Source organism: Excalfactoria chinensis, chromosome 12 (genome assembly GCF_039878825.1).
Source record: "Excalfactoria chinensis isolate bCotChi1 chromosome 12, bCotChi1.hap2, whole genome shotgun sequence".
Taxonomy (NCBI): domain Eukaryota; kingdom Metazoa; phylum Chordata; class Aves; order Galliformes; family Phasianidae; genus Excalfactoria; species Excalfactoria chinensis.
The window spans coordinates 17,076,429-17,101,629 of NC_092836.1; the positions used below are offsets into that span (position 1 = coordinate 17,076,429).

Here is a 25,201-nt window from a genome sequence, read left to right on the forward strand (position 1 = left end):
GGGATCATTCAACTTAAAGAACGTGTCCACATCAATATTTTTTCTATTTTCTCCCCTTGGTCTCTTATGTGATATATGTCCACAATTAAACAAGACCATTAGTTATCAAGTGACTTACTCTCCCCAAACATTTTTTAGCCTGGGGAACCCATTCAGAATGCCAAGTCCTCAGTGCTGTGCTGGGGGCTGTGTGCTTGCAACCACAGCCTTCCGAGGCACAGTCCAACACCTTCACCACAAAACCATCATTTTTAAGAGACTTAGATCATAATCACTTTGACACAAACCCCAAACTTCTTCACTGTCTCAATATAGCTTCCCTTGAGACACCAGTGTAACCCTAGAAATCATTTTGCTCAGGATGCTTTGCATTCTGCTGACCACAACCTGCCTTGCTCCTTTCCATCCCGGTCTCGGTGCTCCCCACCTTATTAAGCATATAGACAACATGCTGCCTTTTAGGCAGGGCAGAAAACTGAGCTATCCTCCACCATTTCAGGTTTTAGCATGGCTGTTAAATGAATTTGATCCTGCAGCTGGCCAAACTCCGGTGAGGATGATACCTCATCTACCTCCTTTGGCTTTCCCACCAGCCTTACTTAATAGCATCTGTATTTCTTATCCCAGGGACCAACGCACCAATCAGCTGTTCCCCATGACTGCAGCGTGTCAGCACTCTAGCTGGGACAGATGTGTTTCCTACCCCTCTGTCTATGGACCAAAGGCAGGCAGTTGGATGCTGACTATTGAAACATACACAGTGAGCATCTCCTGCTTCAGTGCTGTCTCAGCAGGATCATAGAATTGCTCAGGTTGGAAAAGGCCTTAAAGATCATCAGGTCCAACCACAACCCAACGATATCACCCTAACTAACAGCCCTCTGCTAAATCGTGTCTCTGGTTTGTAGGGATGTTTGTTCCGAGCCTAGAAATGTATGTGAAGCTGACTTTGTAGCTAAATATCTGTAAAAATATCTGCATGTCGGAATATATGGAAAATGACTTTCTAACCAAATAATCAATAGACATTGTCAAGTCGCTGAATTAAAGTTGAGATAGAGCTAGGATGATAAGGAAGACTCAGAAATGAAGTGCTAAAGATATCTCAAACCACGCAGAGGAACTGATTTGCAGCTCTTTGCAGAGCAGAGACCGATAGGGATCAGAGTTGAGAAAGGAGCACAATTGGGCAGAGGATGCCAAAGGAGCTGGCTGAGCATTGCCACAGGTGATCCCAGCTGCGGCCACTCAAACTGAAGAGAACCTCTGTGCTGTGTCATCAACTGGAGCTGAAATAAACTGTAAACCAAATGGAGTGGGGGGATTCGATCTGATTCGGGGTTTCAGAACAAATATTAAACAGCACCGCATGTGGAGTTATGTGCCATGTTTCGTATTTATAAGTGTGCTTTCCTATATGCATTCACTTAGTCACATAATGAGTGACTAAAATCCTCCTTTTTTCCCCAGAAGTGCTTTTAAAAATTGCTGCTAAATTTCCAGATATTCCTACGTGCTCATCAAAGGGAAAACAGTGAAAGGGAACGCTGCTTTCCTTGGGATGGGAGCACACAGCAGGGTGGGTTTGTGGCTCTGGGTCAGCCCCCAGCCTGTTGGCTGCTCTGAGCAAAGCAGCCCTCCACATTTCTTTGGTGTTCTGTAAAATGGGAGCGATATCCTTAGTCTCCATGAAACATTATGGGATGTACTGAGGGAAGGGCCTGGGGAAGGGTTCGGCGTTACCTGTGGTGTTCAGGAATTGCATTCAAAATTAAAGAAACAAGACAAAAGAATATAGAAATCAGAAATTAAACTGTACTTCTAAGCCCAGACCCTACACCAGGCATTACGTTTTTCATTCCTCAAAATGACTTACAAAGCGAGGCATTCTGATGGCATCACGTGAATCAGAGTGACTTTTTGAACAAAAAAAAGGCGAGTTTTTGTTACGGTGAATTTCTTGGCTGCTTTGGGGAGATATGCTTTGGGTTGTTTTCCTTGGAGAATGGTCTTAAATTACTTTTTTGTTCATTATAGATTTCTTCAGCACCTTTTTGTTGTGTAAGACGTTCTTGTAATTCAGAGACCTTCGCAATCAGCATTAGTTCGTCATTTAAAAAATAACCTTTTGCAGCCTTTGAATTTTTATTCTCTGAAACAAAGGCCAGGCTGGATGTGGCTCTGGGCAGCCTGGGCTGATGGTTAGTGACCCTGCACATTGCAGGGGGGTTGAAACCAGATGATCTTCGTGGTCCTTTTCAAACCAGGCCATTCTATGATTGATTCTATGATTCTATGAAGGAAGTCAGAATGAGCCTCTTGTGTCCAAACAGCTCCCTCCCATGCAATGGCAATGAGGAAACAGTGTGGATTACTGCAGATGAAAAAGAGCTCATTTTCCTGGCATCGCTACTCATCCTGATTTGATCTGCAATGCTTTCTTGGCAACTGAGGCAGCATTTGAATTAAGTTTCTTAACAGTGATTGGTATTACCACTTAGAATAATTTTACTATAAGCCTGGGAATATTCAGTGCTTTCCTTAAATTTGTACGGTCCAGACTCATTGGGAGCTTAGGTTTTGTGTGTTGTTTGTTTGTTGGTTTTTTTTTGAGGGAGTATATTTCTAAACCGGATGGCTGCAAAATGGGAAGCTTGCAAATGAGTTCAACACGCGCCATTAGACCCGGGAAGTCAGGACCAACCACAGAGAAGCTATGATGTGTGCACACGTGCGTGCAGCAATTTTACAACAGACAGAGTTGATCCACCCCAAAGATAATGGATGATGCGGTCGTGTTCTCTGCCTTGGTGTGTGCCAGTGTTCTTCCCTTTGTGCACAGAGGTCAGCGGGGACTGCAGCATTCCCCATGCCCTCCTGGTGCTGCGGCCTCCCTGTGCTTCTTGCTGGGGATTCCTATTCAAAGACTGATGTGCAACTTGAATGACGCTGAGATAATTTTGCTGGAGTAATTTTCACAGTGCCTAAAATACTCTCGCAAAAGTCATATTCTTTTCTGAGATTTGTCTTGGATTACTGCAATGACACGCAATATATTAAAAGGATTTTCTTCTTATTGTGATTGGCTTCCATCTTGGCCAACACAGCAGGTTTTGAGCTCTGTTCTCCAGAATTAACACCGCCGTGCTGCTGTTGTGAGCTCCAGGCTCCAGCAAGCCAGTGTTCTCTGGTTCAGCATAGAGGGGCCCTGTAACAAATTTCCTTTCCCCCTTCCCCTTCCCTTAGGTTTGTTCCTTGCATTCTTGTGTGTTTCCTCATGGCACAGTGTTGCACTGTGATGTTTGAGCTGATATAGGAAAATGATTCACTTTACAGGTTTGTCCTCTGAAGTGTATAAGGAAGTACATATATTAAATGTGAATCTGCCCATCCATGCAGAAGAGGAGGAAATCACTGAGATAATAATGCTGTGCTGGGCTGCAATTGGAACTGCGAGCCAGGTTCTTTGCAGCTCCGGTTCTTTGGCCCTTTCTGTTGGATGATCTTGGGCAACTCGCTGCAGTTACTTTTCATCTGAAAACACTCATGGAGGGCCCAGAAAAAAGCAATCAGCACCATAAATCTCGGGAGCTGCCTGCTTTCCAAAGGCACATTTCTTGTGGAGCAGGATTAGAAAGTGATCACCGTGTGTGCAGATTTGCTGACCTCAGCTTAGCATTCAACCTGCATCCCAAACCCATTACTTGGAGCACAGCTTCGCAGTACGCTGGGGGTGGGTTCTCTGCACCTTCCAGTTGCAATCAGCACGTGCTGATTTCTCAGGGTCACGTTCCTCCTTGTCCTAGCACCAGTCACTCCTTAATCTCCCAGCCTCATTTTGTCAGTTTGTAGATTCTGATGTGTCCCTGCTCTGCTGCTGAACACACTGGGAAGACCTAGATAGAGAGGCTAATCACGCTCTTTATTTTACTTACCTCCCAGGTGGTTAGGAGAATTAATGTCTGCACAGTGTCTTGGCAAGTGTAAGAGTGCTTAGCTTCATTATATATTGATTTATGTGCAAAAAAAAAACTAAGCCAAACAATAAAACATACAATCTGCTTAAAGGGGGCTGTAGGCAGGAGAGAAAAATCTTAAATCAAACCCTAAAACACGGAGCAAGTCATGTGAATGAACCCGAGCTGGTTGGTCTTCCCACCAAATCCGGCACTAATGGGAAGGTCCTATATTTGGAAGTAGCACAGGGCCCAAAAGGGGCCACATCTAGATGAGAATTCCCATGCGGAGAGTGAGACACGAATTAAATTAGAACAGATATTAGAGCTCTGGGCTAGGTTCACTGCATATATCCCTACTGCAGCAAAGTAGACCACAGAAACACCAACAAGTCGCTGGTGTAACACTGGCATGGGTGAGAGGAGGATCAATCCACAGGCAGCAAGGGCAGCATCAGCTCCTGCCCATGTTTCATCCCGCGCTTTGTCCTAATTATGAGTAGGTTAATGGCATGCTAAAACACAAAACAAGTTTATGAGCCATCCCATCTCCCTCTGAACTGTTGTACTGCTGACTCAGTACTCACACTCCTTGGCTAGAAAGTCGACTTAGGTTTCACTTTACTAGGGCCAGGACTCAGAGAAACTCACCGCCTTATTGAATTCCTACTGCTGCTCCTAGCATTAACTGTTGAACTGAAGTCCCATCTGCTCTCTGCATGTCCTGTCCAGACAGACATTTATGATCCCACAGCACATCTTGAAAAGGGGACAACCCTATGTGCTGAGCTTGCACTTGAAGTTAGAACGACTTCCATGTTTTTTGGCAAAACCAGTATGTTTAATAACTCCAGACTGTGGAAATAATGAACCCAGAGTGGGAAAGGAGCAGTATGGAAAATGAAAGAGGACATCTTTATTGCATATTGACCACTGAATAAAAATGGAAGAATATCTTGGTGAGTTCACTGTGTGCCCATACTCAAACAGCACTCACTGAGTGCCTGCTCCCTCCAACAGCACACTGCACGTGGGGATGCTCAGCCACAAGATTCTCTGGATTCCTTTCTCAAAATTAAGCTTTTTAATCCCTTTGTGAATCCGTTCCCTGACCTGTCAATGGCAATAGGAATCTTTGGCCTGTTTTCAGCCTGGCTGTGAAACTCGACCCACCACTGTTAGGGAAATGTTTTGACGTTCTGAAGTGGAATAGGGATGGGTTGGGCTGCATCTCCACTGCGAGCTGCTGATTGCCAGAAAGTGGGGAGGCCTCAAGAGAAAGATCACATCATTCTTATCTCGTTCCTTTGATATTTGCCCTCTCACATCCCCAGGTAAGCAGTCCTGTTCGAGACCTTTCATCTACTTTTGGCACAAATCTCCATCACTTTCTGGTGGAACCCTACTGCCCAACTCTCTTCCCCATCCTGTGCAGCACTTTCCTCAGCAGATGTTCACCTTGTCTTTTAAAGGAGCGCTGCAGATTTGCTTTGTTCTCTGCCTTCATTGCAGCAGCTTTTCTTGGAGAATAATTCTTGCTTGCCTGAAGCAGGAATCTGCTTAAGGAATGAAGTCAGGACTCCAGCAGTAACTCATCTGGAAGGAGCTTGCACAGGCTCCTCTCAGAAGAGAGAGCGTGCCAGTATTCACATAAGGATTTAGCACCTTGGGGCTTGGATACATTTGTTTGCTGGTGCATCTCTCAGCAGTTTCCAGCTTGCCGCTTCCAGAGAAGATGCTGGTTGGAAAGAATTATCAGAATAACTTTAGTCCCATACATAATCCATAGAGAATCACAGGGAAACTTTGGGGTGATGACAGTCAGACAACTTTGTGATAAGGTTTTTTTACATCTGGGATGCAGATGTGAAGTCTTTGGGCAGGTAGAAAGGTAAAAGTGCCACGCAACCTTTGTTTTCATGGGACACTGGATTTGCACTACAGCGTTTGATACCCATGGCAGTTACATCCACATCATCCATCCCAGTAAGTTTGCTTCTGGGCCCAAGGTTGACATAAAATATGCTGTTATTTTGGGGACAACGTGATGAAGGTAGATGTGGGCACAGCCCCCTGGGCCTAACACCTGGGAACTGATGTGTCTGCTGGCCCCTGACCCAGCCGATAGGCTGCAACAGGGCTGCCCTTGCTGGCACCAGCATCTCCCTTCTCACTGCCAAAGCTGGAGTTCTGCAAACAGACCTTATCCCGGCATATGTTAAACTGCCATACAGGCAACACTGTTCTAACTGATTAATAACAAGCAGCTTGATAGGATTTGAGGAAGCACTGGAGTAATTAGTAAGATAAGGCCAGGTTTCTTTGTGCTGCACTTTCACGGATGACAAAAGCTTTCTCCCTGAAGAATTTTACTGATAAATCTGTATATAATAATAATAATATTAATAATAAAAGGTTTTTGCTAAAATGTAAGTTAAATATTCCTTCAGGGAATAAAAGGGAAGGAAGCACTCAAGCCCTGGTACTGATGGAAGGGCAGGAGATTGGAAGGGGAAGAAGATATGTCAAATCTATGCTGCTAGGAAAGAACCTGCTTTTCTGTCTCTGCTGATAGCAAAGTTTGGGATTTAATCACGTAACAGTTAGTGTTCATCTAGGGAGGCATGTCAGAAGAGCTGCCCGGCCACTGCTTGCGGCCCAGGCTGCCCATGCATCACACAAGCATGATATGCTGGTTTTCTTTGGCAGGACAGCTAAGTGGATTGCTGTTCTTAGCTGAGCCCATTTCTGCCCTTCCACAGAGTCCATCCCATTTACGCCCATCCGTGGATTGAGAGCACATAGACTTTACGAGGCAAGGCTCATCTTCTACATAGCTGAGAGTTTAGCTGCTCACAGCGGCGGGATCATAAATGCTGAACGTTCCTTGTTCATCTTCTTAACAGGCACAGTTCTGGTTGGTTACAGTGAGAAATTACAGGCATGGTTTTACTCATACAGAATAAGTGACCAGGCATAAAAGTTAAACAGCCAGAAGTCGGAGGCTATAAGTATTGCCAGAGTGACAGCTGTTCATTGCCTAAAAATACCTTCTAACGACGCTGGAACTTTTTAAAATCACCTCATTTATATCAAATACTCCTCACTAATTGAAGCCGTCTCTCTTTTTCACTAAATAGAAAGATTACCAGAAGTGTATCAATGCTCTGAGAGTGATTTCTCCCAGGAGCACATAGTGATGCAGAGCCCCCGAAGGCCAGCAGTGCTCTGGGGGAACTGCAGGTTCTTGCGATTGCAAATGCAATGGGCAAGGCTCGGGGCGATTGCATCCCTCTTTGTGGAGATCACTGTTGTGAAGCTCCAAGGATCGTTTAGCTCTTGGTGGTCTCATTTATTTCCGCCGCCTTGTTTCTAAAAGCCGAAGTTTGAAAAATGAAAGTCTTTCAAGAATAATCACCCTCTAAACACTTAATGCTGCTGTGACAGCACTGTCTATCACTCAAGATTTAACTTTGGAAATCCACATAACATAGAGAAAAAAAAAACCTTTTCCAATTAGCTGAGACTGGAGGCAGATTAGTTCTCGGATACAGCATTGAGAGGTGCCAGGGTTGTATTAATGGGCTGCCAGAGCTGGCTTCTGACCGTAATTCTGACTGCTGCATAAAGTGGAAATGACGACTCTGCCACGTAGCCATGCAGGACTAAGCGGCCAATGTGAGCCACCCTTGGGTGTATCTCATAGGCCTCAGTGATCTACAGGCCTGCCAAGTACAAAATACGACCTCCTCATTCTTTGATATACAGATGGAGAGGTTGAGGCGTGGAGAGGCTGATGGATTGCCTGGGGTCATACAGGTTTTTTGGCAGACTTAAGGAGAGCGCCCATGCCTCCAGCTTTATGTGTGCACACGTGCAATCCTACCCGCAAGACTGCTGAACAAACTTCTGCCCATTTTTGATCATTGCAATCTGGCTCATGCATGTCCTCGCTATTACCATTCCCTGTGCTGCTCTGTCTGATGGCTCCAATGCAACCTCTCCTCTGCTGCTCCCCACCTTCTTGCCCTGAGTCCCCCCTTCTTAATCTCACTGTGTTTTCTCTCCTTCCAAAGCTCCAGTTGTTTATCCTGGAGAGGGCAAAAGGCAGATTCCCATTCCCTAATGGTGCCATGGGTAAGAAAGCTGAACAATCTTAACTGCACGGTAATATTCTATTTAGGCACAAAACATTAATTCAGAAAAAAACAACAAAGACCTAAAGATTACAAGTGAAATGACCAAAATAATTCCATTTGATTATAAGAAAATGGAAGATGGGCTGAATAAGAGACAAATGCTGCAGGAAAGAACTAATCAATAAACAAACCACAGCACGATACTGGCTTTTTGAATGCCATCTTTGAGCATTCCAGCCCCCTCAGACGAACCATATTCTGGGCCCTTTTGTACTGAACATGTAGAAACGCCCTGGTTTCTTTCCAATACTGCTTCTAATTGCTCTGCTTGTGATACCTGCTCAGAGATTTTGGGAGGTCATTTTTTTTTTCTGTCGGTGTTCTGAGGCAGAGATTGAGGGAGAATGAGATGTGATCAGACCAAAGGAGTTCTGGGAACTCTATTCTGACCTCCCTCCGAAATGGAGTCCCTGCATCCTGGGCTACTCACCGAGCTTCAGTGTCTTCAGCTTCTTCAATTTCCTAAGACAGAGATGTCAGAACTGATCAAACCACTGCAAAAGGGTTTTGCACCAGGACTCACTCACGCTAAGTAAGATGACCCTACAGCTTTGACTTCTCCTGCTGGTTTTGATCAGAGACGTAGTTAGTTGTATTTTGCACCTCTGCTTGCTTCCAAAAAGCTATTGCACTGCTGAGCAAAGATGAGTCTGCACTGCCTGCACCTACTGTGTTGCTTTTATTAGGACTTCTACATTAGAGCCTTAGTGACCAGCCAGAAAACAAGGCACTGCTGAACTGGTTCCAGGGACAAGAAGCATCAGAGAGGAGATGATAGCAAAGCCCAATACAGATCGTAGCTCTCCTGTGTCTCAAGCCAGCTTTGTAACTACTGGGCCAGATTCCTGGGCTCTCAGAAGCCTCCTGTTCTTAGGAATGGAGGAGCAAGGGCTGTGTTAAAAGCTGGCTGTCAGTGAGAGAATACAAACCACCAGGCCAGGGATACTGGGGTGCTGTGGGGTTTTCCTGTGGGGTCTTTTTTTGGACTGAAGTCATAACTGGTTTTATACCAATGACAAATGTGAGCCTTATATTTCTGAGTGATCCACTGAACGGGTACAAAGAGCAAACTTTGCAAGAGCTGCATTTATAATGTTGGAGAGACCTTCTCAAGGAGTATTCGGTGTACTTACCTTAATTTCCTGCAGCAAAGCCAGTAAGGACAGCAGATCAAAGGAAGTTTCTGATTGCTGCATGAACCACAATATGCAGGGCACATAATGCTGTCATGCAAAACCTCTAAATGCAGTGCAGTTTTCAATTAAGTTGTTTGCAGGAGGGTCTGTCCAACATTCATCTATTCTTTCTTGCTTCAGGATAATATTTGACATTTAATTGCAGCAGAGCACGGGGCAGGTGTTGGGATAAATTCAGGTTGGTTCCCACCTCAGAAAAGAATAGACTCCTTCCCAGCATTGGTAGTGTGCACTGATAGAAGAAGTCCCACACATCTCTGCCTTGGTTTCAGAGGAAGGCATCACTGTCTCTTTGTTGCTGCTGTTCAATAGCTCCGGTTGGGATCAGGATCCCCTGAACTCAGCTCTGCAGGCTGTCCTCGCCCGGATGACTTTACAAGCTCAGAAAACAGATTCACGCTGACTGTTTAAAAACTGTGGACCTGATAAATTACCAGGTTCAGATAATTTGCATGCCATGGAGTTAAGGGGGTTTCCAAAGCCCTTGGGGGACTGATGTTGGCACCAAGCTCTTCCTTTCTGTAGTATCAGTAATGGGCATGAGCCCAGCCCGCTTATGCCATCTACAATATTATATTTGCATTTCTTGAGTGGCACCAGACTTTTTTCCTTATCATCAGGCCTTTTAACAACACTTCTGCTAGCTCTCCCTAATGGCTCCTAACTGTGCTAATAAGCATATTGTGTGCAATGTGGCATATCTGCCTTGGGATATTTTAGGGACATAGTAGACGAGGGGTAGCAGACCAGCCAGTGTGAGCGTAATGTTTCGTGTTGCTAACAATTTGTTCGTGTTAGAAGATATCTCATGTTAACCCAGCTTAAGGAAGTTATCAGCCATGAAAATATCACTCATTCCGTTTAGCTTCAATCTTTGACGGAATTATGAGGACAGACTCTAATCATTAGGACCCTGATTTCAAATCAGAGTGGCAGCATCCGCTGCATACAAACGTTCCTGACCTACCCATCTATGACAGCAGAGCTGAGCCCCGTGGAACCTCTTATAAAAGTCAGTTTGACTGAATGGGCTGAAATAGCAAGATTCATAAATAAAATGAGATCAAGAGAACTGTACGCAAAGTAACTCATGCCAAACTAACCTGATTTGTAGCAGGGTTGGATTCTCAGGCTCATCCTGTCTGCTGACTGCAGAACAGTGATGAGCAATGAGGAATTCATTTTGGGGACCACCGGGTTGTTGTGGGGGTCGGTTGATTGGAAAAGCTTTCAACTTTGTTTCCCAGCTCCCCAGTGACTAGGAGCAAGGCTGCACGCAGAGTAACAGCGCTTCTCATGACACTTACATAGCAAATATTGTTGATTTCAAAGAATCTGCCAGACAATTCCTTCAAAGAGTACAGAATATGCCAGAGGAATGGGCTGGAAAATGGGTGATGGGAGGCAACGCAGGAAAATGCGCAATGAAACACTTGAAAATCCCAAGATGACACAGCTGGCAGCGTTCAGTGGAGACGCAGAGTGTTCTAGCGCTCTCCAGGGCTTTGGGATCCTTGTTGGCAGTAAGTAGAGCAGAGCAAGAAGAGAGGAAAACTTGCTTCTATAAATGTTCAGCCAGTTGTGAAGCTTCATCTTAACCCCGTGTGCAACCTTTCATGCTCACTTCGGTTAAATGGCAAAGCAGACTTGGATGCTGACACCACAGGGGGCAGGTTCTGCTTGGTAAGAGGGTACGTGTGCCACCTGCCCCATGGCACCAGGCTTTGCTTGCTGATGGCTTACACTGGCACACTTTGCCTTGCAGCTGGGGGCTGGGGACAGGAATGTGCACACAGCTCAGCTGACACACAGGGATTCGTACAGTCTCTATCACCTTTAATTTGGAGTAAGAGCGTGCACGCACAGCATTGCATGGGAATGCCTGCCTCCTAAGCAGCTCCATGCTTACACAAGCCAGCATTTAGGAACAGATCAGTCTCCCTGATACATCAGCATCTCCACAGTGTTGCCAGCTGAGCCTGGGACGTGGTAGACCTCCAGTTCATTTCCAGCTGGCTAAAAAATCCTCTCAGATGGAAATGACTTTCACACCAAAATTAACCTGGGCTGATTTCAGACCAGCATCTTGAAGGCGTACAGATTTTCTAATACCCTTTGAATCATCCAGTCCCCCAACAGGGAACTTTAATGCCAGTACAGCATCTGCTGTAGAATATTTATATTCAGGGCTTCCTGTGTGAAGCTCTGGATGGATGTGATTACTGAATGTGCTGGAAAAAGGACAGTTTACTGCCTGGCTTTTATTTCCAGCTATTTTGTATTTCTATGCAAGGAGCTTATATGCCATGTTGTAAATGGCTGGTTTTCTTGTATGATGCCTCTTTTTTTTTCCCCCCTCAGTCTCTTAATGGGCTTCTCACTAAAACTGACGTTTCAGCAGCATTCCCATTATTAGTTATGATGCCAGTAAATGGAGGTCTCAGTAGTGGGTGAGATTTAAATTGGGTCTGAAGAACATTCAAATAACTCAGTGCTTTACTTTCATTTGCCGGTTCCGTTTGCACAGCACATGGTTTAGCTGCTCACATTTTAGTTACTGTGTTGATGTTGTTTAGCAAAGACCTTGTTTTGCCTGGGACCCGGCTGCAGCTCTCAGGCAGTCTCACGTTGTTTACCATAGCCAGCATGAAACCAATGTTTTGTTCCCTGCGTTCCTGTTTGATGTTATAAGCCAAGTCACACGAGCTGGTGCAGGAATCATTTCCATTTTGCTTTGTACTGCTCACATGAAAAGCAGCTAGCAGTGGAGAAGGGCCTGTTTCTGAGCACACACGTTAGGCATGCTTTGCTCTGTTGGGAGTTTGGAGTGGTGCGGTACCTTGGATGGGGCTTTACTTTTCATTCCAAAGAGCCGTCCTAAACTGCAGAGACTGATTTAGAACGGGGCAGAAGACGCTAAGCAATCAAAATCTGTGCTGCAAAAGGAATCTGCAAAGTTTACTCCTTTCCCCTGGACGTTTTCAGTCATCCTATGAAAAATCCTGACTGGGAAAAAGTTCTCATAACTGAGGCTTAGGTGAGTCTTGGTAAATATCTCCCAAAAAAAAGAAGCTTAGCAGTAAATATTAGTCAGCATTGCCCAGAGGCACCAGAATTCTTAGGTTATATTTCCAGCTGTTGACAATAATTCTGTGCATTTATTTCACTGGCTGTCAAACAAAGACGTATATTACCATTATCCCAGGCCAACCTGGGAAACGCTCCACTCAAACAGTTCCACATCTGCCTTACAGGTGTGCCAAGGGTTCCACACGCAGCCAAACAAGATGCCACTGTTGTGATGGCAACTGGAAACCACGGTCTGCTCCCTTCCTCTGGCTGGTGGCACACAGAAGTGTGTAGAGTAGCTTCTCTTAGTGGGAATATGCCCCTGCAATGCAATGCAGTGCAATGCAATACACGGCCCTTGGTGCCATCACATCATGATGATGCTGATTCATCACGTAGGGGAACAACGCCTGCTTAGTGTGCTATCAGGGGCAATATCCCTGGAGAATGTCCAGTGGTACCCACAGAGATAATGGATCCTCCCATCAGGTTTGTGACACGGCTGGAAATAGATGTTGGATCATGTGCTGCGATGTACATCAGGGAGGTGCAGAAAGAAAACAACCCTGCCCAAGTGATCCAGTCGCTCAGTTTGGCATTCACTTCCACATAGCCAGAGTTCTTACCCAAGCAAAAAGTTGAGATGGAAAAATTAAATACTGTGGACTTAATCACCCTTTCATGTATGTGAAGGAGCCTATAATTCAGAATAACTTCCATGATTAAATCACCAGGGGAAAAAAAGAACCTGAAGTGGAAGGCACAGACTTGTAAACTGCATCCTTTGTGAAGGATGGAAACTCTTTCTTCTTGCGACCCTTTTGCCCCTTCGTTCACAGCTTACAGAGGATTCACCGACTTTTATTTATTTGCCTAAACTACTGATTTTTCATCTTGCAGGGTGGCTTCAAAATCCAATGTGAACTTTTTAAGGCACCTAATGATCCATTCTATTATCCCCCAGGACAACTCCAGTTCCAGTGATTTCATGGGGAACTGATTCGGAAAATACCCTTTTTCTCCCTTGCTGTCTCCCAGGCCCTTGAACCACATTGGTGTCCGCATACCTCTTTTCTTTGTCACAGTGTGGCAGTAGCCAGAGTCAGCAAGCAAACCTGGAGCGAGGGTTGATTGGGGAAACAGGCTCACCCTGTGTGCAGCCCAAACAATGCAGCCACGGAGCTGCTTGAGTTCTGTGCCAAAGATGAGACTTTATTGTCAGGTCGCTTGAAAAGCAGCACAGATGCATGGGATTCCTTGCCCTTCTATTCTAACACATAATGCTATCTGTTTTTTCTTTTCTTCTTTTCCTTTTTTTTTTTTAAAGCCCCTGTTATTGATTTTCATTTTGCAATAAACATAGTTACAAACTCAGATAGACTTGAGAAACCGTAAGCCAATACCAACAGAAAGTATCTTATAGGGCTTATAAAGCGCTTATAAAATAGAGTGCTCACAGGTATTGTTGTTGAACTAATAAAGAGGCAGTTCAGAATGCAATAAAGCATTGCAAACTTTCATTGGCCATCAACTTTGCTCTGAACTTCAGCACTCCTGAATCCTTGTGAGCGCATCGTGCCACCACGTGAGGACAGGAATGTTTCCCTTCTGTGTATCTCAGTGCTGTAGAGGTGTCTAAACATTTTACTGACTGGAAAATTGCGCTACATAATCAAGGGATTTGCCTAAGGTAAGGCAGATAATTTCTGATATAATTAGGGCTAGAAATAAGGTCTCCTGATACTCTTAGCTTAACCATTAGACCTATTATCTTTTATAGCCTAACGTAAAGAAATTTGCATGGCAGAATTGCTGCACTCTTTCTTCCTGAAAGAGCAGTGTCTGAGCCTAATCCCTTCCTGTACCCATCCAGAGAGTCTCATCCAGTTTTTTTCTCTGCAGATTTGAGGACAAAAGAGAAATTTAGATCCCCACTCTATTTCAAATCCTTCTCTTTTCCCCATTCCTTGCACAAAAAGCCAGCTAGCTATAGGTTTGAGTGCAAAAATGCATAAATCATGCTGAAAACTCCATGCTGCTTCCCTGAATCCTGAGTGGGACAGGTTATTACAGACTGGTTAGGCAATATGTTACAGGAAGAGGGGCTAGATTCTGCAAAGAAGGTTGTCACCTGAACAGAAAACCCTGCAGGCCTCATGAAACCCAAGCCTTTGAGAAGTAATGGGAGCCATCTCAGCAAGGTGGAAGACATCAAGGCAGAAAATAATGAGCTGTCTAGAGGCAAGTGACGAATACATTGCAGAACCACAGAGTCACGGAGACGTGGGGGTTGGAAGGGATCTCTGGAGTCCACTTCTCACATGGATGTTTATTTGTCTGAAGCTTTTCACAGCCATAGCCTTCAGTGCCCTTTATTATCATTGCTGACACTGTGTGACTCTGCCTGTGCCAAACACACAGGCACACTCAGCCCCTTGGTGCACAGACCACCAGGACATGTCTGAGGGTGGCACTGAACTGGGACTGGACTGCAGTCCTTTCTCAGCGCCCATCACTTCTGGAGTGCTTTGCTTGCAGTGAGAGGGTGATACCCAGAGCCAGGTGGCATCTGCACTGACTGGGATGGCTACATGTGGAATGCATGCACCGCTGTGTGTTGGTAACCTGTGTTTGGCTTTATGTTTCTGCGTGCCCTTCTTGCCTTGCTTATACCCACAGATACAGCGGGGCCTGCCCTGCTGCCATTCTCACAGGGCTTTTTGCTGCACTTGGTGTGTCAGCTCTGCCAAGCACCTGTTACACATTCAGCTGCTGGGCATGCATGAATCACGAGCTACCTTGGCCACGCATGCAGGGAGCTGCGGCAGGCAGATGTCTGTCTTGTGGAAAAATGCTGCAGCCACCCACCTCTCACAGAGGAATCAACCTTGGGGGAGGCGTGCTGTCATGCTGGAGATGTGTGCCTTGCATCTCCTGCAGCCGCAGCTGTGGTCATGGGATGGCACACCTCACTGCGGGCTTCCTTCTTAGTCCACGTGACAAGGGCTGCTTCGGGGCCATTAAACCAGTTTTTGGTGCTGGCACCTGGCATCATGACAATACATTGCCATGATTCACATCCCTTGGCTTGGAAGTGGGGATGCACTTTGCACGCATCCTTCTCTCTTTGATTTCCCAACACTTGTTGCAGCTGCCCGCTTTTGCTGTTACACTCACTGAGACGAACAGGCCAGAGATATTTTTCTGTCATTTTGGAATAGCCTGATCGGCAGCACGGAGAAGATCAAAATGACACAAGAAGACAGAGACTCTTGCTTTAAAGGAGCATTTCAGATGTGGGAACAGAGAGAAGTGAAGATGTAACACTGGGGAGGAGAGAGAAAAAAGGAGAGAGAATTTGGCTTGGTAGAGCCAGGGAGACTGCGGGAAAAGAGCCAGGGGATCTGAGGGAAGACAGCACTGTCACCTCATCTTTGGATTAAAGAGCTCGGCAATAGGGCAGGTAAGAAAGGGGAAGGAAGGATGAGTAATGGGAGGGAGGATGCAGGAGGACAGAATGCCATTTTAGAAAAAAGGAAGGATAAAAATCTGTTAGAATGGCAAAGAATTCACAAAGTTCAGCTTCAACCATGAAATCAGGAGGGTGATACAGTTCTCATTTCTCCGCAGTGGGAAGTAGCATGGTAGATTCAGACTGCAGATACCGGGGCTGTAGGGGCTGCCTGGATGCATCCAGAAAAGAAAGCAGTGGTAAAATCAGAAAACGCCAATGGTACTCAAATATGCATGGTGAGAAAAAAAGGAAGCTGGCTTGTATGCAGGGAACAGCTGTGCAGAAACGATCTTCTTAACACTGTAGAGAACCACCAAGACAACTATTTGGGAATGCAAAGACTCTGGTTTGTAAACCTAGAAACGGAGGCATGCTCTGATTTAGGGCTACTGCATTTCCGCCTTGATGCTTACCACTTCCACCTTGAGGGGGAAAAACAAGTGCCAGAATGATTTAAGGACAGAATATCAACCCACAGTGCTGCAGGCCTGCTTTCCACATTTTCTTGCTTTTATGGGTTTAGCTCTTGTTCCAAGAGAGGGACTTCTGTGTCTGCGTGTGTGTCTTTCCTTCCAAAATTCATACGCGAAATCAATGACTGAAATTTTTAACAAAGACATTTGTTGCAATTTTCAGAAGCTTGTGAAGCATAACATCCCTCTCGCTCACCCCACGCTCCCATCAAACATGCAGCACTTTATAGGGAGAATTTGCTTGTGTAACTTGATTTTTTACGCCGCTCCTCTTTCTCTCATTCACATTATAGCCAAAGACAGAAGAGGGGAGACGACCTAAAGAACGAGGCACACATCTATGGCCTTGGGAGACCTTCCTTCAGCCCCCTGTTGTGTTGCAAACATCGAGATGGATGCCAGGAAAATCACCCTGCGTGCCCCGTTTCTCATATTCCCAATGGTAACGTGGGGATGGCGCTCCTTGATTCGGAAGTGGTGGGAAGGGAAATCTGTTAAAGGCTGCAAGATGCTCACATGCTGCGACGTGGAGACGAATGTGAGGCAAACATGCAAACAGAACACCAACCAGATCCCTTGTTTTACTCAGCCCCCCGATGGGCGGGCATCACATTCACAGCTCCGGGTCTTGGTGGCTGGATGGGCTTTAAGCCGTGGTGGAAGGTGAAGATGAAGGCTGCAGCACAACGGTAGGGGAATTTTACTTCAAAGGCAAAGAAGCACAAATTGGTGCCAACGTCTTTATTTGAAAAACTTCCCAAGACATTTCTAAAACAGATTTTCTGTAAAATCTGTTGCATTCACAACTACAGAATGTTATGATCGAGCGCAAAAGTTTTTATAGCTGCTGAAACATAATAGAGGAATCCCGAGCTTGGGCCTATAAAACCTTTTACAGCACACCCGTTTGGATACTTCCTACATGTAATTCCTTCCGACCAGCAGCCATTTCTGCACCAGCTGGACATCTGAGCACGGTGCAGAAACGTTGACTATGCCATTCTGGGTGTGGTAACCCCTATTTGATTCAGGGGGTTTTATCTTCTTCCCCCATAGCTGACACCTAATTAAACAATAGTTTTGGGCAAGAACACTGAGCCACGGGGATGGATATTAAATAATTGCCGGTCACATGCTTAGTTCCAGCCCAAAGGGCTTTTTGTTTCCAGCACGCTTTATTCTGTCTCCCAGCTATGTCGCCGCGCGCTCTTCGCTGTTTTACACACTGTAACTTACAACGGTGCTCATTATTATTCATAGATTCATCGAATTTACGATTGTAAAGGCTGATGAGATGATCTAATCCGACCTCCTGCGTAGCACGGCCAGCCATTCCATCCCGTTACTCCTCTGTTGAGCCTCGGAACTTGTGTTTGACAAAATTGGATCTTCCAGAGAGACATCCGCTCTTGACGTGAGGAATTCAAAAGGCAAATAATTCCTGGGTAGTTCTTCCAATATTTAATCATCCTTACTGTTAGAAAGCCTCAGTTCTGCACCTTGTTTCTAATTTGAATTTGGGGGCTTTAAACTCCAGCCATTGGCTCTTGTAATACATCTTTTTCCACTAGATTAAGAAGCCCTTTCAAACCGCTCTGTTCTCACGATAAAGGCACTTATCCAACCTAATCAAATCACCGTCAGGCCGTCTGCTGAATTTAATAGAAAGAAAAATCTATTTATTTGGTGGAAGCTCTTGGAGGCCCCGGTCATAGAGAGAGGTCCCAAGGGACGGACAGTTCTTAAGGCTCAGTTTTCAGGAGCCCGACTCCTGCTTCCCTTCTCTGACAGGGATTCCTGGTGCCCCCTTGGGCATGTCACTCAGCCCCTTTGCTTCTTGGCTACTCTCCTATAGGATGGGAATTCCAAGGTTTGCCTCTTGGAATGTACCTGTTACAACTGTCAAGTGCAGGGGGAGCAATGTTAGTCACTGCGCTGAGCGCTGTAGAAGCACTTAACAAATGGCAATCTTTAATCATTGTCTAACTAACCGAAAAAAGCACCATCTGCATGTTGGATATAGATCGAGGTTGAATATCTCCTGCACTGAGCTCTACAAGTGCCGATCACGGTTGCCGTGTCTTACATGAAAGCAATGGCAGTTGCTTGTTTTTTTATCAACACATAGTGCATGCTTTCCTCCCCTTTATGAAACACAAAGATCTGGCACCAAGCAGCGCCATGCCTCAGCTGAGTAGTTCGGGTTTGAGAACCCTGAATAATAAGGAAAAACCTCTGAAGTCAGGATGTATATCAGCTATTATCTATTGCTCACTCTTAATTACCCATTCCCCTTATTTGTCTCCCTTTAATGGTGTGTCAACCAGCATTTTCCAACCCCTCACTCAGAGTCTGATTTGCCAGGGAGGTGGGTACACATTTGCTCCTGTTAGAGGCGTGTGTTTAGCCATGGGCAGAGCCACGCTAGCAGTTACACAAGTGTGGACCTGGATTAATTCCAAGAAAACGCTTCAGGTTTCAGCTGAACTGTTTGTCTGCTGAATTATCTTCGCTGTGCCCAGGCAGGTGCTTGTGCCAAACCACCTGAAGTTGAAGCCTGGGATGCTGAACCACCCTCGTGGGAGGATCCTGTGCAGAACGGTGCTAACCCTAGGCATGCCAGCATCGCTCCTGCAGGCATCCATCAGAAATATATAAGTGGTATCGGTTCACTGTTTATTACTGAGAGGGAAAAGGAGTGGCCTGCTTGGTGTCTCATTCCTCTCAGAGTCTTTTTGGTCTGCACAGAGGGGATGTGCTCTGTGAGAACAGCAGGGATGATGCTCCCCTCTCACCAAGGTACTGCATGAAAGCACAGCCAGGGAACGTCCAGGTCTCTCCTCACCCAGCTTACCCAGAGAATCATAGAATCATAGAATGGCCTGGGTTGCAAAGGCCCACAGTGTTCATCCAGTCCCAACCCCCTGCTGTGTGCAGGGTCACCAACCAGCAGCCCAGGCTGCCCAGAGCCACATCCAGCCTGGCCTTGAATGCCTGCAGGGATGGGGCATCCACAGCCTCCTTGGGCAACCTGTTCCAGTGCATCACCACCCTCTGGGTGAAAAACTTCCTCCTAAGATCCAACCTAAACCTCCCCCATCTCAGTTTAAAACCATTCCCCCTTGTTCTATCACTGTTCACCCTCATTAACAGCCATACCAGTGTGTCCATGCAGCAGTTACTGACTCCAAACGCTCACATTTTTCCTATTAAAGCATCAGTCAGGCTAGAGTTAAACTCACACCTTCTCGAGCGTTCACCTGCATTTGCAAATAAATCAGCCATAAGAACAACTTAGACAGCCTCCTCCTACGTGGCTTCTCCGCTGAAAGATGTGGGAGAATGGCAGTGGTGCTGCCTGTCTTTCCACAGCTCTGCCAGTATTCAGGTATCATGCTGAATTTCTCAGGATCTCGTATGGATTACAGCGCTTTCATTGCGACCTCAGGCTGATTCACACCTGCTCTGAGAGTCCGCGCTGACATATTAAGAGCTGCTCCAGGGGTGAGCGATCTCCCCATGGCAGCAGTGACCCTGGTGGTTGCATTGCAGCGGTGCTTTGGAGGATGCTGCAGGTTGGACAGAGCTTCAGAGCCCACAGTGCTGCAGTGTGAGCTGCACACAATGTGAAAGGTAAAGCAGTAATGCTGTCCTACCTGCAGGAAAGAGAGCTCCGTGATTTGCTCCCTCCATTTCAGCACAGCCTTGATTTTGAAGGCTGTTGGCATAAGGACTTTATAATATGCACTTTTTATGGAGGTCTTGGGTGTTCCTCTCTTGGGGTCACAGGATGGTGTAGATCAACACTTTTTCCTGCCTTCAATTTACCCCTTGCATTCAGAACTATCCCCAAGCAGTTTGCTACAAACCAGTCTGGCCTCGTACGGGCTGCAGAGATCGCAGCCCCAAGTACAACATAGCAAAAAGCATTCAAAAGAACAACTGCAAGAAAAATAAAACCAAACGTCCATCCCAGCAGCGTGGGACTGCTTTTCCTTTGTGAGAAAAGAGACCTTTCGGGCACCACTTTGTGTTCATAAACCCAAGCAGCGACGTTTGGTTGTAATACTTGACATCTAGAGCTCTGTTGCTACTGCAAGGCTCCAAGGTCAAACCTTGCTCTGAAGGATACTGATATGTGGATTAAAACAAAGCAATTGTAAGGGTTTTGGAGAGCCACGTCCCAAAGAATAAATCAGCCACGCAGCTCTGAGTGTGTCGGATTACTGCGGTGGTGACAGAGAGCTGCTGTGCACATGCACACGACAGCACAACAGGCTGCAGCATCCAGAGCCGGGGCTGTGCACGCATGCAATGCATTTGCAGTCATAGAGCAGCCAAGCTGAGCAGCAGGCATTTGGAAGGGCAGCTGGTAGCCACAGCAATATGCAGTTGTGTCCCTGAGCTTTCCCAGCAAGATGAAGGAGCAGACTGCATCGTGCAGGAAATCCCGTCTTATAAGGGGTGTCCAGCAATTGCGGTGCTGCATCACAGACTTTGGGTCTGCTGTTGGAAGAGGAACCTGAAGCCCACACCCCATGGGCCCATACCTCGAGATATGTCTTCCTTTGGGGCAGATACCAACTCACCCCACACCACACGATACAGAAAACACTGGCATGGAGGACAGCAGGATTTATCTCCCGAGAGTTTGGAAAGCCAAATTCTACACGTTGAAGTGCATTTACTCACTGCTGCCAACCCTGTCAGCAATGGACAAACTGTGTTTATCGTGACATTGCTCTGTTTCCCATATATGCACTGAGATGATCTGCTTGACACACACTCAGGGGCCGTAAATAGGGCACTTTGTATGACAGGCCAGTAAGTGGGATTGCGGCTGTAACGACCCACGTGAGCCTGTGTTAAACTCCACGTGGTTGTTGCAGGAGAAAAGCAGGATGCGAAAGCAGACCGAGTCCTGGAGAGGGTGCAGAAAACTGCCATTGCCTGCACATGGTGCTGGAGCGGGGGGAGGAACATATACAAACGTATTTGCTAATATATAAAACATTTGCTAATGTTTTATTGGAGCATTGAGTTACTGCGTGTTTCCATCTCTGTGCTGAGCACATCAGGTTGGTGTCAGATGGTTCTCAGACTTCAATTTTCTGGATTCAAGTGTGGGCTTTCCTGATGACTTCCAACATGACTTGGGAACATGACCGTGTTTCTCTACCTCATTAAGAAGGAACTGGCTCTGTGAAGCAGCTCGGGCTGCCATCAGCACACCAGATCCTCCTTGTCCCATTTTTATATCAGCGCTTCTCACTGCATGGAATCCACAGTGCAGCCGGGTGGGACCACGTGAGCTTCAGCAGCACTCAGTGCTCCCGGGATGCTGTCGGTCCAAATGTGTTTTTGTCCCACCACAAACGAGGGACGGAGGCAATTCCAGCAGCAGAAGCAAAGCCCACCCGCACAGCAGCGCTTCAGAGATGGAGCTCCCCACGGAGATATGCAACCCTCACCAAGAGGGGCGGCTCGCAGCTGCCGCAGCTGGAGGCCGTGCTGCTGGCGTGGGGCCACGGAGCTCCTGGGTTGGCTCCTGCTCAAGAGCTAACGGGCTGGCCAGCACCTTCCTGAAGCTACAGGTGCACGGTGCTGCCGGCCTCGAGCCAGCCGGTCTCGGGTGGGAATGGCGCCCCTGTCCTCGTGCCCTGCCGGCACCCAGCCGCACTGAAGCTGCGCGGCGAGCCCCGGGCTGACATTGCACCGCGACCACCCCAAAGCAGCCTTGCAACGGCCGGCGTGCCTTACGGCCACCTCGACGGCTCCCACTCGCTGGCAGCGACCCGCTGACCGCAACCGCCGCACCGACAGCCGCGGGGGGCGCCGAGCCGAACCCCCCCCCCGGGAGCGTCGAGCCGGGACAGCGCGGGCGCCCACCCGACCCCCGAGCGAAGGGGGCCCGCGGGCAGCGGCGCATGCGCGACGGGCGGCGGGGCGGCGGGGAGGGGGGGCCGGAGCGGGGCGGGGAGGCGGCGGCGGGGCGGAGCGGGGCCGGGTCGGTCCGCCCGGCGCCCGCCTATTAGAGGGAAAGTAGCGGGGCGCGGGCGCTCAGTGCTGGCCGCCGCCGGGAGGCAGCGGGCGAGCGGCCGCCGGTCGGTGCCTTTTTCCTCCTCCCCCCCCTCCCCCCCGCCCCTGCCGAGAACCGCCGCGTTCGCCGCACGGGTGGTGGCGGCGGGGGGAGCCGCCCCGCGGGGCCGCCTCTGCCCCTTCCCCGCCGCGCTTTTAATGGAAACATGGCGATGGCGGCTCCGACCGGCAGCGCTGCGCCCGTCGCCCCGGCGCTCTGCGGCCACCTGGCCCTGCTGCTGCTCCTCGCCGCCCCCGCCGCGCACGGCTACAGCTTCCCCCAGCAGCACACGTAAGTGCGGCCGCCGGCCCGGGACCCCCCGCCCGGTGTTGCGGGGCCTGCGCGGGGAGCGGCGGGCGCCGTTGGGGCCGCGGGCGGAGCCGCTCCTGGAGCGGGCGGGGGGCGCCGCCGTGGGCGGGGGCGAACGGCGGCCCCGAAGTTGCTGCAGAGCGCAAACTTCCCCGGGCGGCCGCCGCATCCCCCGCTGGGGGCGATGGCTCTATGGCTCTATGGCTCTCGCGGCGTAGTCCCGAGCACGCAGCTGTGCTGTGTTCCCCCCCCACTTCCCTTCCGCCCCTTTCTCCAGCCGGCCGGCTGCTGCTCGGATGGACGGCCCCGCGGCTGCCCTCCCACCTGGCCGGGGGGCGTGAGCGGGGCTGCGGGCAGCGAGCCGCTGGGGGCTGCGCTGGGCTGCTCTGGGCTCGGTACCGCCGGAGCCCTGCGCACGGGCAGGCGGAATCTTTGCCGAGATGTATTTGAAGAGCCTGTCGTCTCCGTTATGAAATGCTGCTTGTTGACACAAAAAATTGTGTGTGTTGGGGGGGGGGGATACATCCCGGCAATTCAAAGTAGAGGCTGCCGCCGTGTCCTTACAGGCGCTGATTCTGGAGGGGAGGGGGGGGAAGATTTCAATGACACGGAGTTAATAATAGCAGCGCTGCCCTTAACTTTGTGCTGCCCCGGTGCATAGGCAGCGCTCCGTGTCACAATCCTCTGCCATTTCCGATTTGCTTAAGAATAGGAATAGATATACGTGTGTCATACAAAGTATTTCGGAAAGCCTTTCGGATGAGCGTCTTTGATCTCCGGGTGCGTTTTTCCAGGCGTGCATTCAGGCCTTCTGAAAAGAAGGCTTATCGGCAGGAGGAACGGTGTTGTTTATTCGGGAGAGCTGCAGCTTACCCTGCTAATATCTGCTTCGCTGGAGGCACTGCTGTTTGCGCTCCTTCTTTTTCATCAGAAACGGCTCCCGTTCGGCCACATCCCCCCTGAATTCTTTTGGTCCTCACATCCGCCTTTCTAAATCTCTCTGACCTTTGAGAGCTGACGGGATCCCGTGCCTCGCCATCACGTACGAGCAGAAATCCTTCCGAATAAGACCCTGAGAAATGTCTACCTACAGGGGGAGAAGCAGGAAGGGAACGCAGCGCCGAGTACCGGGGCCTGGCGGCCTCATCCTGTGCCTCTGTGTGCCGGGAGCATCCCTGTCTGAGCCGCAGGAGCTGTGTGTGTGATGAAGCACAGCTGAAGTTTGTGGGGTGCTTTCAGTGTTTTTGGCAGCTCGTCCCGGGGTTGTGTGTCAGCTGTTGCTTTTTCTTCCCTTCTGTGCCCTAAATCCCCTGTGTGCAGCAGCGTGCCGTGCCGAGCTGTGCTTTCCTTCCCACTGCACAAAGTTCTGCTGGTTTCTCTTCAAGAAGGCTCTTGTGCAGGGGGACCATCCTTAGGAGATGTGTAATTTGTGGATAACGTGCCGGCCTTCCCCGCACCCAGACCAGTCATTATCTGTGTTGTCCCAGTGAACTGCGCCAGCTTTTTGGCCAAAGCAGCTTTATTGCAGTTAACTTGTTGGGGTTTGTGGGCTGGATGCTGTTAGCTCTGCGCTCTCCTGCTTGCGGTGGTGTTACTGAAAGGGCCTGACCTGCACTGACAAAGGCAATATACACGAACCAGCAAACCATTGGTAGCAGTGTGCCGTTTGTAGCTGAAGGCTGAGCGTGTGCCTCGGTGGGGAGCAGTGCTGGCGTGCGAAGGGAGGCATGGAAAGGATGTGAGACCTCAGCCTGACCCGCTGCCTCTGCGCTCGTGTTGTTCTCCTTGTGACCTGCTTTGTGTGCTTGGAGAAAAGAAGAGCCACGGCTGGAGATGTGATGCTGATGCAGGGTTGCTGGGCAGTAGGCAACGCCTGTCGCGTGCGGGCCGGAACGCTGCGCTGTACCCCAGGGCCTCTGTGCTTGTTTCTCAGGAGAGCAACATTTGATGGGAATGAGGAGCACGATGGCAGCTGGCACCAACGCTCAGATAATGCCTTCATCGACTCTTCCCTCTGAGCGGTTCCCTGTCTGCGCCCTTCTGCTTTCTGAAGGTGTTGGATATAATGGAAATGGTTTCTGAGAGGTGTGTGGGTCAGCAGCTGGGCTGTGCTGCTGGAGCAGCCTGCTGAGCTCTCCCAGCCTCCAGCTTTTCTCCTCCTTTGGACGACGCACCTTTGCAACAGCAGCAAATGACACGGAGCCTTGATGAGAAACCTTGTTTGCCTTTGGAGGTTTCTCTACTGAGGTCGCGTTGGGCTGTCGGGCTCGCAGCGTTCAGCAGCACGGAGCCGTTCCGCTCAGCCTGGAGCAGAAGGAGCAACGAGGGCGTTTTTGCTGGGAGCAAAAGGGGGGGAAAAAAAAATGGAGATGCATTTTTCTTTTGCTACAATTTAATAACTGTCAT

At 48.4% G+C, this 25,201-nt stretch overlaps 1 protein-coding gene across 2 annotated transcripts in view; it reads left to right on the plus strand.

Moving 5' to 3' along the window:
• Positions 1 to 22,458: 22,458 nt before the first annotated feature.
• Positions 22,459 to 25,201, plus strand: part of CACNA2D2 (calcium voltage-gated channel auxiliary subunit alpha2delta 2) — a 111,423-nt gene continuing 108,680 nt past the window's right edge. Inside the window, exon 1 of one of the 2 annotated variants that reach the window (XM_072347035.1) lies at positions 22,459 to 22,777. In XM_072347035.1, the coding sequence (XP_072203136.1) occupies positions 22,653 to 22,777 (125 nt within the window). In that variant the 5' untranslated portion in view covers positions 22,459 to 22,652. The remainder of the gene's footprint in view (positions 22,778 to 25,201) is intronic. The other variant, XM_072347034.1, reaches the window with a different exon arrangement.